The sequence below is a fragment of the Balaenoptera ricei genome, chromosome 1, assembly GCF_028023285.1.
Source record: "Balaenoptera ricei isolate mBalRic1 chromosome 1, mBalRic1.hap2, whole genome shotgun sequence".
In the NCBI taxonomy this organism is placed as follows: domain Eukaryota; kingdom Metazoa; phylum Chordata; class Mammalia; order Artiodactyla; family Balaenopteridae; genus Balaenoptera; species Balaenoptera ricei.
The window spans coordinates 121,740,406-121,757,349 of NC_082639.1; the positions used below are offsets into that span (position 1 = coordinate 121,740,406).

Sequence of the window (16,944 nt, forward strand, 5' to 3'; positions counted from 1 at the left end):
GGGTCTCTAGGTATCTAGTTTGCATGAAAATGCCTATATTTAAAATCCCTGTCCTTAATGATAAACACATCTTCATACCTAACACTAAGACTCTTATTAGAAACATTAAACTATGCAATCCGTAATGTATTCAGTCTTTGGAAATGCCGAGCTACACCATATCATTATACAACAGCATTCCGGACAAAACTCCCTCCCCAACCCACCTCTTCCCTGCCTCCCCATCCTAAAGCCAGCTGACCCCTCATGTAATGCGGTTGGTTGTTCCAGAATGGGAGCCTAGCCGGAGAACTCGAGGGGGGAACTCAAGAGGTGAAGTAAGAATTCTGCATGGAGTACAGGTGGTCAATGGGGTTTCCCACTCTGGACTGCAGGGGCCCGGCTTCTGAGGTTGCTAGGAAGCAGTCACCCAGGTTACTGAGAGAGGTGTCATCACTATCCAGGTCGTGGAAAAGGGGCTCAGCACCTGAAAGGGAGAGGAAACACGGGCGTGAGGGTCTGGAAGAAGGGACTCCTTCAGTGCTGGGAAATTCAGCTGAATTCAGCCAGCGTGGTCTGAGCACATCCCCCAGGGGGCGCTTTCTACTGGGTGCTGGGGAGGGGGTGGGGGAGGGTAGAGCTACATAGAAGAGTAGGAGGGGGCAAAATCCCTGTCCACAAAAGATCTCCTTAGGGGGGCTCACGTCTAAAGTGCAACGACTGAAAATAATATGCACTAGGATATAACAAAGTGCTAAATTGAGTGCAGCATAAGCAAATGTCAGAATGTCTAGACAGTGAGGGTGTGGAGTGGGCAAGACATGGCACCACAGGCTGGAGAGACAGGGGCAAGGGCTTCTGGAGGACTCTGGCCACAAAAATGGTTCTTGAAGGAGGGATGGTAAGAAAACAAACATCAGCTCTGAGAATGATGCACACGAAACCTCCGGTGATAACACCTGTCCTTTCAAATAGCACAAGTATACTGAGCGCCAGCTGTTTCCCCAAATTTGTACTGCAAAGGAAAGGGAGTTTAGGCGCCCAGACTCAACTGATTTACATCTTTGACCAAAAAAAAAACCAGGAGGGCAAACTGAGCAACAGCTGGGGCACCACTATGACCGGAACCTTGAGGATGTACATTTCACCTCTACGTCAAGTAAATGGGAAAGATGAAACCTGCAGTTTATAAAAATTGTCATGTGGCTTTAATTATTCATTTTACTGAAGGATTCATCACAGGAGTCCTTTATGTAACAAGACCCCTAGGACTCTGAAAATGTAAGAATTTGCAAAAAAACCCAAAAAGTCATTTGCCCTGTTTTTGCATAGTGGTGAAGACAGGTACAGACCTTACATGAGTCCTCTACGGGAGCAAAGAGGATGGCCGTCACTGGAGCATGCATATATATATATATATATATCTATGTGTGTATGAATGAATGAGGCTGGTCAATGATGTTCCTGCAAATGGCTGGATCTTAACAAGTGTTTGCTTAATGCATCACATGAGAAGATAGGGCTGATTTTAACATAATAGATAATTTTTTTTAATGAAGGCAAAAAAGAAGTTGACAATCTGTGCACTGAGGCATATATCTCTGATACTAATGTTTTGAAGGCTTGCGGAATAAAACGTTATTTTTAGCTATCAGGGTTAACAATTGCAGATTTCACAGTACAGATGAATGCATTACATAGGCCACTTACCTTCTCTGTATAAAAATGCAGTGGCCTATGTTTGGCACTGAGATTGAACTTCAGCCTTCCACTCCAGAGCCTGACCATCCCATCAGGGTGCCCAGGCCCCAGCTTCTGTACAACAGCTTAAGCAACAAACTGGGAAAATGGGGGAGTCTCAGCTATCCCCATACCCTGTGTTTAAAGCAACTCCATTTTGGCTGGGGTGAGACTGGGAGGAGATACTTTTCACTCCACAAGTCAGTTTATGTTTCAGGAATTACATTAGAACACCTACTAGTATCCATAATAGGAGAGTCCAATTCAAACATCTGTTTTCTGTGCTTTTCAATATATTTTTTTCTTATGTGAGAGTTCGCATAGTTAAGGCCTCTGCCTATATTACTGCTGATAATGCTTATGAACATGTAAGTGTGGTACCTGGCATGAAATGAAAGACTTGGGAAGTTCAATCCCGACAAACAGGTCTACAATGAAAACACAACCTCCTATTCAAACTAACAAATAAGAAGCTTTGGAAGAAAAAAAAAAAAAAAAAGAAGCTTTGAAAAGGAGAATAAATGGAAGCACGACTAATGTGTATGTGTGCTGGTCTTTCTTCTGGAGCCATCAGTTAGGTGATTCTAGCAGTATTTTGTGGGACACTTATTCTGCTTTGGAACTTTAATGAGCATCTAGGAACTGTGTAGAGGTGTCTGGAAGGGGATGAAAAACTCACACAAGCAAGTTGTGTGAGGTCCCTGTGGGGCTTGAGTCCCTCTTACCATAGGGGTGCATGTGGTCTCCAGGCATCTGGGGTGGGGTGAGACCCTGTCGGAAGGGATCTGAGCTGTAGACGCTCTGCTCGATGGCCAGGAGCTGCTGTGGGGTGGGCAGAGCGGTGTAGGGGTTCATGATCCCTTCCATCCCAGCGCTCCCGCCACCATTTGTCTGAGCTGTGGGACAAAGAAGAAGGCAGATCATTCTCCATGTGCAGCCCAGCATCACACGCTGGGAGGGAGGGAGAGCCACAGAACAAGCTCTAAACTTCACATGCCCCACTGGCTTGTGACCACACAAGTTGTGTGACCATGGCTACATCATTTTACTTCCTGGATCTTGGTTTCCTCATTTATAGAACAGAAGGGTTGAGGTGACATCAGTGGTTCCCAGTCTGTGCCCTACCAAGGGCCATCGGGATTGCCTTGAAGGATAGGCATGGCGGGTGCTGTACTTGGAGAGCTTCCTTGAACTACATCATTAAAAGAAAGGCGTTTGATGCCACACGCAGGCTTGGCAGCCAATGGAGTGGATGCATCTAAAGATCCTTCCAGCATTACCCCACTAGGAGTCCATCCGTCAAGTGGGGTTCACGACACTGGCCCAGCGGACCTCGTGCAGCTGATACGAAGACTCCACGAGATCGTGTGTATGTGCTTTGGAATTACAACTCGCTACACTCGTGTACAGAATTTTATCAGAAAAGGACTCCGTTCCTGCCTCCACATCCTGCTGTGGTTCTCTGAACACAGTTCCATTAACTCTCAGGGACTCACTATGCCACCTTCTTAAGTCTACCCTAGGAGCTGCCCATAGAATTCTTCAAAGTTCCAAGCACTAGGAGTTTGTGTTCTCATAATGCCTTGATGAGTTCTCCTCCCTTTGAGCGTGTTGACCTATATGGAGTCAACTTACACGGCACCTCCTGAAGCCCTCTCACCTCTGTGACCCCCTCTGAGGCACACAGCGCCATGCGATAGGACTAGCAGGCCCCACTACCCTCCCCTAGGGATGCAAGCCTGAGGTGCAAAGAGACAGAAAGACAGCTCCCAGATCTCCAAACAGCACTGGGAGGTGGAACTGGGGCGAATTCAGGTCTTCTGACCAGCTCGTGGCTCCACCCTGCCCCAGGGCCTGTGCCCTTGCTTCACTTCTCTCCGACCATCTATCTTGCCATTAAGATACTGTTTGGCCTGGAAGGTCAAAAGCAAAAAGAACTCTTGACTGCAAGAGTCAGATTCTCGTTGGAGCCTAGCCCAGGTATCAAGCACAAGGCAAGGTCCATGCAAGGACAAGGGGCTCTGTTTAGAGGCCAGACAACCAATGTCACATTCCACAGCCTTCCAAGTGTGGTCCAAGGCAGGCAGCAATGAGAGCTTGTTAAAAAAGCAGACTCTCTGGGCACATCAAGAGCTTAAGAATCAGAATCTATACATTACCAAATACCAGGTGATTTAGGTGCACGTTAAAGGGTGAGAATCCCTGCTCTAGGGTTCAAAGAGACCACTCAGGAAATTCTGCTGGACAGCTGAGATGGGGAGGGGGCAGTGCATATCCCTTTAAGAATGACATTGTCCTAATATAGTTATTCTTGCTTTTTTTCTTTTAACTTCCTTGAAGGGTCCCACAACCTGTCCCTCTTCACACCCTCCCCAATCCCCACACCACCCTTATTAAAAACAACAACAACAAATGAAGGTACATGGAGGTAAGGGTGAGTTAAGGCAGCGTGGCCGAGTGGAACTCAGAATCAGACAGACAGGTTCCAGCCCCAGCTCCATCTCTTATTGATCTAGGATCGTGGTTGCCTGGAAGGAGGAGGGCCACAAAGGATGAGAAACTGGCCATGTCTCTGACTCTGTAGGTGGGCCTGACACAGGGCCCTGACACTGCAGCAGGGTCCGGGCAAAGGGGCTTTGCATAAGGGTAGGGCCTCCTGCAATCCGCAGTTCTGGGCCTGCAGAACCCTCTCACAGTTCTCAGGGTTTGGTCCTCCCTGGAAGGTCCCATCTCCCAAGCAGGTGTGGAGTGGGCTTCACGGAGCTCAGAAATGTCATTCCAAGGGCTGGGTGGGTGGAGGGCCCTGGCGGGAGAGGCCTGGCCGGGAGAGGCTCCAGCTTACCGGAACTCAGCCTCTGGGTGTTCTGTTGATCTTGCTGTTGCTGCTGCTGCCGCCGGGCCAGCTTCTTCATCTGATGAGGGGAGGACCACAGGATTAGAGGTCAGGGGGCCTGCAGCAGGTTCCTGCGGCTAGGCCAGGGGGGCACGGCTCGTGGGTAAAGCAGAGGGACCCCTTCCCCTGCTTTTACTCAGGAAAGGAGCCACACTTCAGGAACAGCGCCTTGAGCCCGATGCGTGGCGGCTGAGGGCTTCTTACACCGCAGCCGTGGAAAGACAGCTGGCTGGGAAGCAACAGCGTGGCTGGTCTTAGCAGGAAGAGGGATTTCCTCTCAGCAAATAAAACCTGCTGCTTATGTTGTGACAGTTTTATGTGAGAGGATGTGGGGTCTTCAGCCCAGCTTAGATGTGCATCAAGGGCCTGCTGACAGGGTGTGATTTGGGGTGAGGCTGGTCCCCCTATCTGCTGGCCCTTGCGACAGAGACTCCTACCAGGAGATGCACGCCTCTAGGTAAGGAGTTTGACTCCCAAAGCACCCTGTTAACACACAAACTCCCCGGAAGGAACATTGTAACCCAATGTTTCTCAAAGTGTGTTCTGTGGAACATTAGGGTTCCATGAGACATTAACATACACTTTGAGTGTGTGTGGGGGGGTGTGTGTGTGTGTATAGGGAACACTAGATTTTTAAAAAAAATTCTTTACTGTGAGATTTCTCAGAGCTTCAAATATGCTCTCTGCTTATGAATCCATAGGCTATGGGTCCTCTCAAGCCTATTGAACCATGAAATCCTCTCGTAGAAAGGACTGTGGAATACACACCAGCAGCCCTGGTGTGAGGAATTCAGTGAGGGAAATGATATCTTAACCAATCATTTCACCCACTAAAGATCAGGGCTGTAGAGAACTGGGCCACTAACTCATGCATGTATACAGGTAGGAAAATAAATAAGTAAAGGTCTAAAATAAGTAAAAGACCATGGCAGGGGGATACAGACCTTGGTAGGATCCAGCAGACAATATGATGGTTTGGGCCTATATCAGGGAAGGGTGGGGCACTGGGAAAGGTGAATAAGGGCATCCGTTCCATGTGCCATAATGTTGTCTTAGACCTATCATGTGGGTGCCATGTAGGTTTCCCTCTGAAACTTCAAAGGAACTCTGGTATCTGTGTTAAATGAATGGGAATTCAAGAACCTGCTTCGACCAAAAGACACAGAAAGGCATTTCTTCATGCAGATGGCTGGCCAGATTCACAGTCACAGCCACTAGGAAAATAAAAGCCATCTCACTAAAACAACTGCCCCGTCTCTCCCCTTCTGCAGGGCTGCTATAGCTGAAATGATTGCTGATCACAAAATTTCTGAATCAAGAGAACTATTCTATCCAATGAGTTGAGGTGAGAAAACCTGCTGGCAAAAACAATGTCCTACTATTGCTTCAGGAAACCGGCCCCACAGAGACAGAAGTAAGAAGCAGATTACCTTAGCTCTCTGGTTCTGGAACCACACCTGAACGACACGGACGCTCAGCCCTGTCTCTGCAGCCAGAGTCTCCCTCACCTTGAAAAAATGGAACATTAGAAATACAGAAACATTGGCATCTCAGAGTAGAAGGCAGAACATTCCCTACGTGGTGCACGGGGAGGCCAGCAGGCTGCATCTTACATAGGAGCTGGCGAGTGTTCGGTGATCAGCAAAACCCCAAACACAAGAGCATTGCTCTCCTTCAGGCGGAGAGGAGGTCCTTACCCGGGTAAATGAAGAGAAGAATAAGCATTAATTTTGATGTGCATTCCAAGAGGTGTTCCTGGGTTTCTCTTCCTCTGGAAATTAGGCCTTCAGGTGGTTCTCAGATATTAGCAAAATCTATTCTTGTGTTTTTAGCTGTATGCCAGGCATATGCATTAACCTACTTAAGGAGAACTGAGGGTGAAAATCACTTTGCAAAAAACAAATGGTTCTCTCTTGCTCTCTTCTCCCGTCTAAATTCACTGACTTAAATTTTTGGTTTTGTCCCTCATAGCTTTCGGTCACTTTGGGTGTTTCATGAATATTCATATTCACTGTGAGCCCTGCCCAAAGGAAATAAGACAAGAGCCATCTGGGATCCGACAGAGCAAGAGAGACGGCGCTGATGCAGGCACATGTACTGGGACTGTGAGGAGACAGGACAATCAGGGTCCCTATTATGAAGAGTCGTGTTTCAACAATCTGCCCTCTATACAGGCATTTGGTGAGGGGCTGGCAAAGTGGCCAGAAAGGAAGAGGGAAGAAGCACAGATTTCCCAAGAGTGGTCCTGAGAGACACTGCCCCCTCTTGGTTAGATTCTGAGGAGGAGATGAGATGGTAGGAGCTCCTTGAATAAACACATACGTAGAGAAAGCTGGAGGCCTTGGGAAGTGCTCACCTTTATCATGCCACTGGGGCTGAGGCTTAGGAGAAGCAGGATAATTAGAGAAGATTTTGCAGGCACATCCTTCTGCAACGCCAACTGAAACAGCAGTATGCCCAGGGGCCCACGTCCACCTGCTGAAACCCTATCCATCCTTCAGAGGCCCAGCTCAAAACCCACCTGTTCCGCAAAGCCTTGCCTGATCCCCCAGACAGAGGCGACCTTTCTCTTCCGGCAGCTCCTGGCTGCCCCTCTGTTCTGGTCCTCAGAGCTTTCTGCCCAGTGCTCCAGTGTACACATCTCCTCCCCTCTGGTGGCCTAGACGCTGCCCAGGGACAAGCACTGGGTACAGGCCACACAGAGGCTGGGAGTTTAGTACATGTAGAACAAGTAAACCAGTGAGGAAGTGGGAACTGGTCCTTGTGCAGCTCTACCTTGGGGCTGTTTCACTTTCTACCAGCTCTTCTCCCAGAGCTTAGAGGGCAGCGAGGGCAGGGAAAGGAAGTCTTCTGCAGGTGGGAGAGCTTTTTTCAAAAGGCAGAAGTGGTGGGAGACCGTATTATCGTTCAGCAAATATCCATCCTTCCCGCCCCTCCTCCATGGAGGGGTGTATGTCTCCCCCTGTACTCACACTGGCTTAGCCACGTGACTTGCTTTGGCCCATGGAATGTAAGTGGATGTGAAGTGGGTGATATTCAAGGAGAGCCATTCAGTGGGACTGCCCAGTGTGACTTGGCCTCTTGCCTTCTGCCATCGCCATGAGACCCGTGTGCCCCAGGTGGCCACTGCCCTGGACTCTTTAATGAGAGACCGGTGGGGCAGGCCTGAACCTGAGCCCAGCTGGGTCACAGCCAACCCACAGCCCAGGGGCAGGAAATAAATGTTTGCTGGGAGCCGCTAAGATTTTGTTTGTTATTGCAGCAAAAGCCGATTCATACAGAGAGGGAGGCATGCTAAGGGATGGGATGCTAGGGACGGATGCTAAGAAATTTAAAATGTCTTTCTTCTATGAATTTCAATTCAATTTCAATTTCAAGAAAGCTTTCTTTTCTTGTTTTTATTGCATAAAAAACAGTACCCAGCATACGGCAGGGAGTCAATAAATGGCGGGTACTTAATAAGTGGACGCAGCTATTTGTGGCAGAGACTACTAATTGTCTCCAGTATCCATTCTCTCCTTCCTCCTCTTAGCAACTGAATCCCCAAGTTTTAGCAAGGCATATGGACACCCAGATAGACTCATTTCCCAGGTCCCCTTGCAAGAGGTGCAACCGCAGGATTAAACTCTAGCCAACACACATGAGTGAAAGTTATGCAAAAAATCCCAGGGTATGTCCCTAAAAGAGCAGCTGCTTGCCCCGACTTTCTCTTTCCACCATGGTGGCTGGAAAAAATGGTGACATCTGGAGCAGCCCCTTGGACCCATGTGACAGATAACAGAGCTTCTCTGCCAGTCTTGGATTGCTCATCTCTGAACTGTGATGTGAGAGAGACATAAACTCCTATCTCATTAAGTCACTGTATTTTTTTTTTTTACATAACTGTTCACAGCAGCCCTATCTGTAAGAGCCCCGAACTGGAAACAACCCACATGCCCATCAACAGGTGAATGGACAAACAACCCATGGTATATCCATGGAATACTATGCAATAACAAAAATGGATGAACCACAACATGGATGAATGCCAAAATCACCACCTCAAGCAGAACAAACTGGACCAAAAAAGAATACATGTTACAAGCCACTGTATTTTTACTCTGTTGTAACATTTCGATCTATATTCCAACTGGAACCTCTTATTGTTATTCTCCCCATTGCTCTCCATGAGATGAAAGGTGTGAGCAAGTAGCCAGTTGGAGTGGGTATGCATACCCAAAAGCACAGGGAGATGCTACCATGACCCCAGCCACAGCTGCAGTGATCCCTGGAGGCTCTAACAGGGCTCAAGGCCACCTGCCCAGACTCTGTTTGAACAGCATCTCCCACCCTGACCCCCAGGTGCCCAGTGACACCTCAGAGGAGTCCAGGGTGCACACAGAGAAGAGGGGCCTCGTCCCCTTTCCTCCCTTCTTCCTCTCCCCCCCATACCTTCCTGCACGGCTTGGAGGATACTTCAAACGAGGCCTTGAATGCTCTCCTCTGTTGGGTTGTCAAGATGGTTCTGGGACGTTTAGGGCGCTTATGGTCCTTGCCATCCTCAGCGGCTCCTTTCCCTGCCCCATGGGCTGACTTGCAAAGACTTTCTTCATCATCACTTTTGCCTGAAAGAAGCAGAAAACAACGTGTTGAGTCCCTTAAGGCCACTTCCTGGAGTTGGCTGTTATTCCATGACAAGACACTTGGGTCCACGTTCCAAGGATGACTTAAGACATGAATGCAACACCCTGTGTGATACTGATCCCAAAGCCCCCAGGAAGGGCTAAGGAAAAACTTCTAAAACGTGGAGACAGGAACCAGGAAGTCCACCATCACAGCTCAGGACTTTCTCTCGGGAGGCTCTCCTAGCTCCACGTTTACTAGTTGTGTGATCTTGGGCAAGTGACTTAACTCTCTATGGCTCAATTTCCTTATCTGCAAAATTGAGATATAGGAGAACCTACTTCATTGGGGTTGTTGTGAGGATTAAATGAGTTTATCAAGAAGGCACTCAGAAGGCTGCTTAGCATATAATAAATGCTCAGTAAGTGTTGGTGGTTAATATTTCTTAAATGTCATTTTTCAACTCTAGACCTGGATAAGTTACATATAACTTCCTAGATACTATGTCTGAAATTCTAGCCAGTGCCAGGAAGTAGAAAACAATACTGTTTAAAAGGCCACAGAAGACCAGCATTAGACTACGTGCAGGTACAGATAACACAGGCAGTTAGTCAAAACTGCCTGTCTATAAAATAAATAACTCTCTATTAAAGTAACTGTATTTATCTAGATTTACTTGAATTATTTCAACTCTACAAGCAGTGATCAATACAAGCAGTAACTTGAAGGAAACAAAACCTTCAGTATATATGACATTCTTTCCCAGGCTACCTCTTGTATCCCACAGACTTCACACTCCTAAGAAGATGCTTCTAGGGTCTGGGAAATACCCATTTGAGAGAGACTCCTTCCTACTTTCAGCATTAAAAGCCATAGGCAGTTGTGTGCCCACATTACCCTAATGAGACCCTCATTTCCCTCTGGGTCTTTACAGAGCTCAGCTGCCCTCTTTCCTCCAGTAGAAACCTTTGTCCCAAGAGCTTCCCCAGCTCCAGTCCCCTCATTCTGATCCCCTTCTGGCCACTTCAAGAAATCCAAGATGAGGTGACCCACCGTGTGTGAGCTACACATCCTTGTTCCTCATCCCGCCCTCCTCTGGAAAGATGCTCTTTGCATATAATGTTTTAGTTTAGACTTTAGTTGAGTTCTAATTTTTGGCTCTGCCAGAGCCCAAAAACCTTATTTTATCTGAAAAAGCAATGGCTAAGATTCTTTCCTCTATGAACTTTTAGGCATACACTTTGAACGTGAAGGAAGACGAACCTCTGAGTTCCTTGAGGGCACAACCCTTGCAGTGTAATTGAACAGGGTCTGACATAGGCAGACCTAGGTCTCCATCCAGCTCTATCCCTTGTTTTAAGTACAGCCCTGTGCAAGGGATGTCCTGCACTGGAGACAAGAATACCCACCAGGGGGTGGCATAGGGGTAGTGCTGCTGTGTGCAAAGCAACTAACACAGAGGCACAGAGGAAGCTCTTATTAGATGTTGTGGGAAGGATGTCTTTTCCCCTCTGCCTCACTCCCCTTGATAGTACAGACGAAAAAAAAACCACAAGATGAATGAAGAAGAGATTAAAGAAGAATCCTCATGACAAGGAGTGGCCACTCTGGCATCTTCAATTCTTAGGCTGCTCTTTCCTTGATCGGAGGCGGGGGTGGGGGGGGGGTGGGGATTCAGTAAGCTGATCTCAGTCAGACCTCAGTATTGAAGGGTATTTAGGATCTTTCTAGAAGGAGGTTTTCAGAATGGCAAGGAAAAAATAAGCATGTAAGAACTAAAAGCCTTAGGGAACTAAGAAGACCCCACAAGAGAAGAAAGGTAGAAAAAAGGAGGCCATCGACTATGCAGATTCATGCTTGCTGGGCCCGACCTCCTGCTGCTCAGAGACCCCCCCCACCCAGCGCCTAGTCTTTAGTGACGTCAGTAATTCTCTCTGCCGGTGGATTCTTTGGGGTCAAAAGGATGCTCCTCTGGTACTGGTGATGCCTTCAGTAATATTTCTGAGGAAATGTGGTTGACACCCCACGCCAAGGATTGTGTAGATCTCCTGCAAGGCAGGTCACTACAAGGAGCTGAGTCTAGAACAGATACGTGAAAAGTCCAAAGTACAGAATTTACTTTAAAATGCAATTGTATCATCTTCAGAAACCACTTGTCTTATACCAGTTTTGTCCTTAAAATGGTATTTGCAAACATCTCACGGGGTCAGTCTGATTCTTTTACAGTCACATAGCTTGATGCCAATGTATATTGATGACTAGGATGATATAACTAATGAAAATGCAAAATCTAAATTAATGTGGATTCCATGGTAATGGCTCATATATGTTGACAACATTCAGGGGAGCAAGATGGCACGGTGTCCACAAGCATGGGCTCTGGAGCCATACAAACTCGGGTTTCAATTCTGGCCTTGCCGGTTCTGATGTGTGATTCTGAACAAATCCCCAAGACTCAATTTTCTCATTGGAGAAAGTGACAGTGTTGTTGGAATTACATCAGATGATGTATGTAAAGGGTTTAGCACTGTCTAGAGTGTGATAGATGCTTCGTAAATCATCATCATCATCATCATTTCAAAAGAAGTGATCTTAATCTGAGACCCATGTTTTCTGTTATTAACAGTTGCACATTGATGGGAGTTCGCGTTAAGGTTTTACACTACAAGAGTTCATTCCTCTCTCTTTGCAGACATGACCCTAGCTCACACTAAGAGTTGGTTTTATGGAAAATGCGTGTGTGAGTGCTTGTGGGAAGGAAGGGGGGGGTGGTGGTCAAGGGGCTGGTTCCAGAACGAAGATGTGATTGCTGAAGTTTGTTCGGAGCCCCAGAACTGAATGGCTGAGTTCCCTGATGTCTTCGTACTGTCTCTGGACTTACCCCTGCCTAAGATACATGCACACTTCCCAAGACCTGCTATCCCATCCTAGAACAGCAGAAAGGAGCAGTGGGGGAAAGAGCCATCTCCTAGGGCAGCCCTTGGTGCCCATTTTTGGAGGATGTAAAGATCGTCACGGGCGACTGCTCATTCATTCTCTCTACATCCCTGTGAGAAGAAAGAGATGAAAACATGTGTTTTCAGAAGAAGGGGGAGGGGCAGAAGTGGGAGCAGAGGGTGCACGAGGTTAAGATTTGTCTCTGGAGTGTTTCTATCGTTTTTTTGTGGTGCATTTTCTTCTTCTGATTCCTCCTTTTTGCTGTTCAATATCTCTCTCTTCTGTCTGCTAAGGGCCCCATTTTGCCTTCCAAGCACTAGATGCTCTAGACCAGGCCTCTACAAACTTTTTTTGTAAAGGGCCAGAGAGTAAAATATTTTACTCTTTGCAGGCCTTATGGCCTCTATTGCAACCACTCAACTCTGCCACCGTAGTACGAAAGCAGCTGCAGACAGGACGAATAGGCATGGCTGGGTTCCAATAAAACTATATTTCAAAAGCAGGCACCAGGCCAGATTTGGCCTGCATACTATAGTTTGCTGGCCCCTGCCCTAGACCTCTCCTGACCCGTTCTCCATCAAAACTTACATATCCTGTGTTCCAGGCTTTCACGCTCTGACTCTGGGGGCAGGAAGCACTGCTCATCTGCTACACTGAGTCAGGGATTAGCAGGGTCTGAAGTGTCCTCTCCCACAGTCAACAACACATAGACATGGAATGCCTCCAACCAAACAGTCACCACTATGGAATTTCAGGTGTCCTGGCAGATCTGAGCAAGAGAAACTCTGAAGATGGAGGAATGGAGGGCCTTTGGGCATGTCCCAAAGTGCAGACAGATGTCATGACCCAGCTGCCAAGGGGAATGCAGACCATCGCTAACCATCACCCAGCTTCGGTCTGCCGGCTTGTAAATATTACGAGCATAGCAGTGCCCTCTGACTCCCTCGGGGAACTTCCAGGCTGTTCAGGGAGGCTCCCATCTCCTCGTTCAGCAGGGGCAGGACTGCCTGACTCTGATGCCAACTTCTCCATGAAACCAGGCGGTGCCTGAAATATACACTTACTGATTTGTCCAAGAGAAAGGAAAGTTCTAAACGAGCCAGGAGATTTCTCCCAGGGCCAGCAGGAGTACTGGAGAGCAGGAGATGAAGAAAAACCTTCCAACAGCAGAGATGTCGCGGAAGCGGAAGGAGGGGCAGCCCCTCGGCATTGCCAGAGGCTCCCACACCCAGATGCAGGCCAGAGCGTTCTCTCATAATTTAAGCTGACACCCCTCAGCGGAGATGAAAGGAACACCACTTGCTGTCTCCAGCAACAAATGTCAGCATCCCTGGAGGCCATTTAGACACAAACGCAGCATAAATCTGACTCCTAGAGGGAAAGTCCAGAGATTAAGTCTCCACGCACAGCCTACCAGGGTGAAATGAATTTGCTTGGCACAAAGTTGGAACATGTTTCTCAGGGCCTTTCTTTCCCATCTCTTGTAAAAAAAAAAAAAAAAAAAAATCTGGGATTGCTCGGAGGCTGTTGCTTCCCCCTTGCCTGGTCCTCCCACTCATTTATGACATAAGTAATGGCAGATGAAAGACCCAGCCATGGTTTATGGCCCCGAGACAGGCTGTACTACCTGTGGGGCCTCACAGATTCATTTCAGGTTGTTGGAAAAATCCCAACAGCTCATAAACAGGGCAAGAGATATCAGAGCTTGGCCCAGGAGGCGACGGTGAAGGAAGGAGGACCGGAGACCCTCATGCTAGGGAAGGGAGAGGCAGGAACAGGCCTCACATGCCTCCCACGTGATGGGCCTCATAAATGTCCTTCAGGCCGGGGGAGTAAGAGGAAGGGTCTGGGACTTGTGGTGGGTGGAGGGGGGAGGGAAAGAAGCAAGGGAGGAATTTATGAAGACAATATATAGGAAACTATTTCAGTCGCTGCCCTGTCCTGAATGGATCAGAATTCCATTCTCCCGGAGCAGAACTCTGGGTGCAAGGCAGCATTTCACATTCAAGAGGCAGTAGGTGAAGTTCTCTAGAAGAGCAAAGTCCCTGCAGCTACTGTTTTGAAACTGCCTCACACAGAGTTCTTCAAGGAGGTCTCAACTCAGACCCAAGTCAGGTTCCCGAAAAAGATTTGCCTTGCACCTTGTTCACGTAATCACCTGCTCAGTAAGCACTTATCATGGGCTCGTGTATCACGCACTGAACAAGGACAATTCTGGGCTACAGAGATGATTAAGACTTGCCCTCTGTTCTCACAGATCCCAGATTAATAGGGGAGAAAGATACAATGCCAAAATAATAGCTCTGCTTAGAGGACTTGGAGGAGGGGACTGGGAAGGTGACATAGTACAGGTGTCACTCGAGGTGAAAGTGAACGACAGACAATGAACAGAAGTTGCCAGGCAGGAAAGGACAGAGAGGGCGTTTTAGGTCCACAGAGAACTTCTAACGGCATGGGAGCAAGACCTTGACCCGGGAAGTGAGGCTCATCCAATAGATGAGGTACATCCAACAGTACCTTGCATGTCATTAGGTACTCAGCACCCTGCACTGCATCGCAAGGGGATGAGAGAGATCTGAGATGACCCCTTGCTCTCAAGGAACAGAAAACTGTGTTAGAGTTAGCACGTGTGAAACAATAAATATAAAATAGTATTTGGCTATGCTCTTTAGGCATGGTATATATAGACGGGGAAAGGGGGGAAGGGGGATAAATTAGGAGTTAGGGATTAGCAGATACACACTACTATATATAAAAGAGATAAACAACAAGGTCTTACTATATGGCACAAAGAACTGTATATTCAATATCTTGTAATAACCTACAACGGAAATGAATCTGTAAAAGTATATATATATATATAAAACTGAATCACTTTGCTATATACCTGAAACTAACACAACATTGTAAATCAACTATACTTTAATTTTAAAATGTAGGCATATAGGAAAGAGAGGTGTCAGAGAGCCAGAGGAGCTAGTAAAGGCAGGAGCCTAAATGCAAGGGAGGAGGGAGGAGTGGATCTGGAAACGCAGAGGGGAGAGGGCAGGGGTTCTGAGAATGGCTCAGCCTTGAACTGGAGAAAAGAGGAGAGAATGGGCATGCGGGAGACCTCAAGGCCCTGGCAGAGGGTGCACTTCTGAGGGGAGAAGAAATGCAGGGTGGAGAGGCCACGTGGAGCTTACTCCAGGGGTCCTGATGTTCCAGAACCAATGTTGTTAGCAATGGTGAGACATGGGGGCAGTTCTGTGGCTGGAGCTACACAGGAAAATTGTGGACCCAGAGCGCAGGGCACCATGGATCAGGAAAGCACAGACACCAGCTGCTAGACTGCTGTGTCCATGTGTGGGTGACACCACCAGGCCACCAGGTCCACTTTGCAGACTGGGCTGAGGGAGTCTCTCAGGTCTCAGCACTAGACAAGGGCCCTGAAAAAGAAGAAGCAAATGCCCACATCCCAAGAACCAGTTGTGTGCCAGGCCCCGTGTCCAGGGTAAACATTTCATCTCATCTCCATGGCAACACAGCATGGCAGGTACTGGCGGAACTCCTCTCCTACCTAAGGAATAAACACAGTCTCAAGAGAGTTTCTGGAACCTCCCCGAACACACAGGGCCTAGGTGGGAGGGCCAGGTTTCATGCAAAGCTTGTCTACTTCCAAGCCCAGGCCTGAGACACTCCTACAGGGAGCAGAGAAACAGGCGTTTTAACCAGCAAATCAGGCATAAGCAAATGACAGTCACCTGTGCATGTCCCAGCCCAAGAGTGGGGACAATCTAGATGTTAGGTTGCCAAAGACCACGAAAAGATCACTCGTTATATCCAAAGAACCTATGGAGTGGTGGAAAGTAACTTTAGCCATGAAACAGGAGACCTAGATCCTAGTTCTAATTTTGCTACTAAGCTGTGTACCCCTAAATGAAATTCCTCACATTTCTGAGACTCAATTTCTTCATCTACAAGATGAAATAAAAAGCCCTTTCCCTTAGCTAATAGTTGCCTGGGCTTCACTTTACAATTGCATTGTTTCATTGTTTCTATTCGAACAGTAGGAGGCAGGAAATGTGTTATTATCCACCCCCTTTTTTTTTTTTTTTTTTTTTTTTACTACAGATGAGAGATGAGTCAACCAGGCCCCGGGGAGGTGGGTGATATTTTGCCCAAGGGCACACAGCTGGAATGCTTCGTCTTCCACTCCCACTTCCCCTCTCCTGCCTAAGCTGCCTGTGGGGTTGTTGTGAAGATCCAAGGGTACCTGTGACTTGCAGAACATCCGGTGAGGCCCAACTGCAGGCAGCGTCACTGTTATTTAAAGAGTGAGGAAAGAAAAGGGAAGGCTTTCTGAGGGGTATGAATCGTCCACTCACACTCTTGAGCTCCTGCTGGAAAAGCCATTCTTTTCAGTCCAAAAGGGGCAGAGCTTAGTTTAAATCCAGGTTCCCCCCACTCCTACCCACCCTCCCCAGGCACCCCCTGCCACTGCGACCCCACTCAGGGACAGGGACACTCCCCAGTCACAGGGCACTAGGCATTTCAAGAGCAGGGCAGACAGAAGCCGAGCTGCTCTCCTGAGTCAGCCTGTGGGTAAAGGGTCCCAAGAAAGACACCTTTGTTCAGCGATGCCCACGGTGGATGGAGACTCCTGTGCCAGGCAGGGGGAGGGGAAGGCAGGTCAGAGCCGGGCATCCAGCTCCGACATCCAGGCAGCCCCCCGAGGGGACCTGGGTCTCTACTCTGGGAGTGCTGGCGCCTGCCACAGCCTGGACCCCTCTCCTTTTGCTTTTCTCGGCTGG

At 48.0% G+C, this 16,944-nt stretch overlaps 1 protein-coding gene across 1 annotated transcript in view; it reads right to left on the reverse strand.

Moving 5' to 3' along the window:
- Positions 1-301: 301 nt before the first annotated feature.
- LMX1A (LIM homeobox transcription factor 1 alpha) overlaps positions 302-16,944 on the reverse strand; it is a 150,305-nt gene continuing 133,662 nt past the window's right edge. Inside the window, exons 4-8 of the mRNA XM_059903165.1 lie at positions 9,044-9,216; positions 6,043-6,120; positions 4,562-4,631; positions 2,445-2,615; positions 302-466 (exon numbers count right to left, since the gene is read on the reverse strand). Of these exons, the coding sequence (XP_059759148.1) occupies positions 306-466; positions 2,445-2,615; positions 4,562-4,631; positions 6,043-6,120; positions 9,044-9,216 (653 nt within the window). The 3' untranslated portion in view covers positions 302-305. The remainder of the gene's footprint in view (positions 467-2,444; positions 2,616-4,561; positions 4,632-6,042; positions 6,121-9,043; positions 9,217-16,944) is intronic.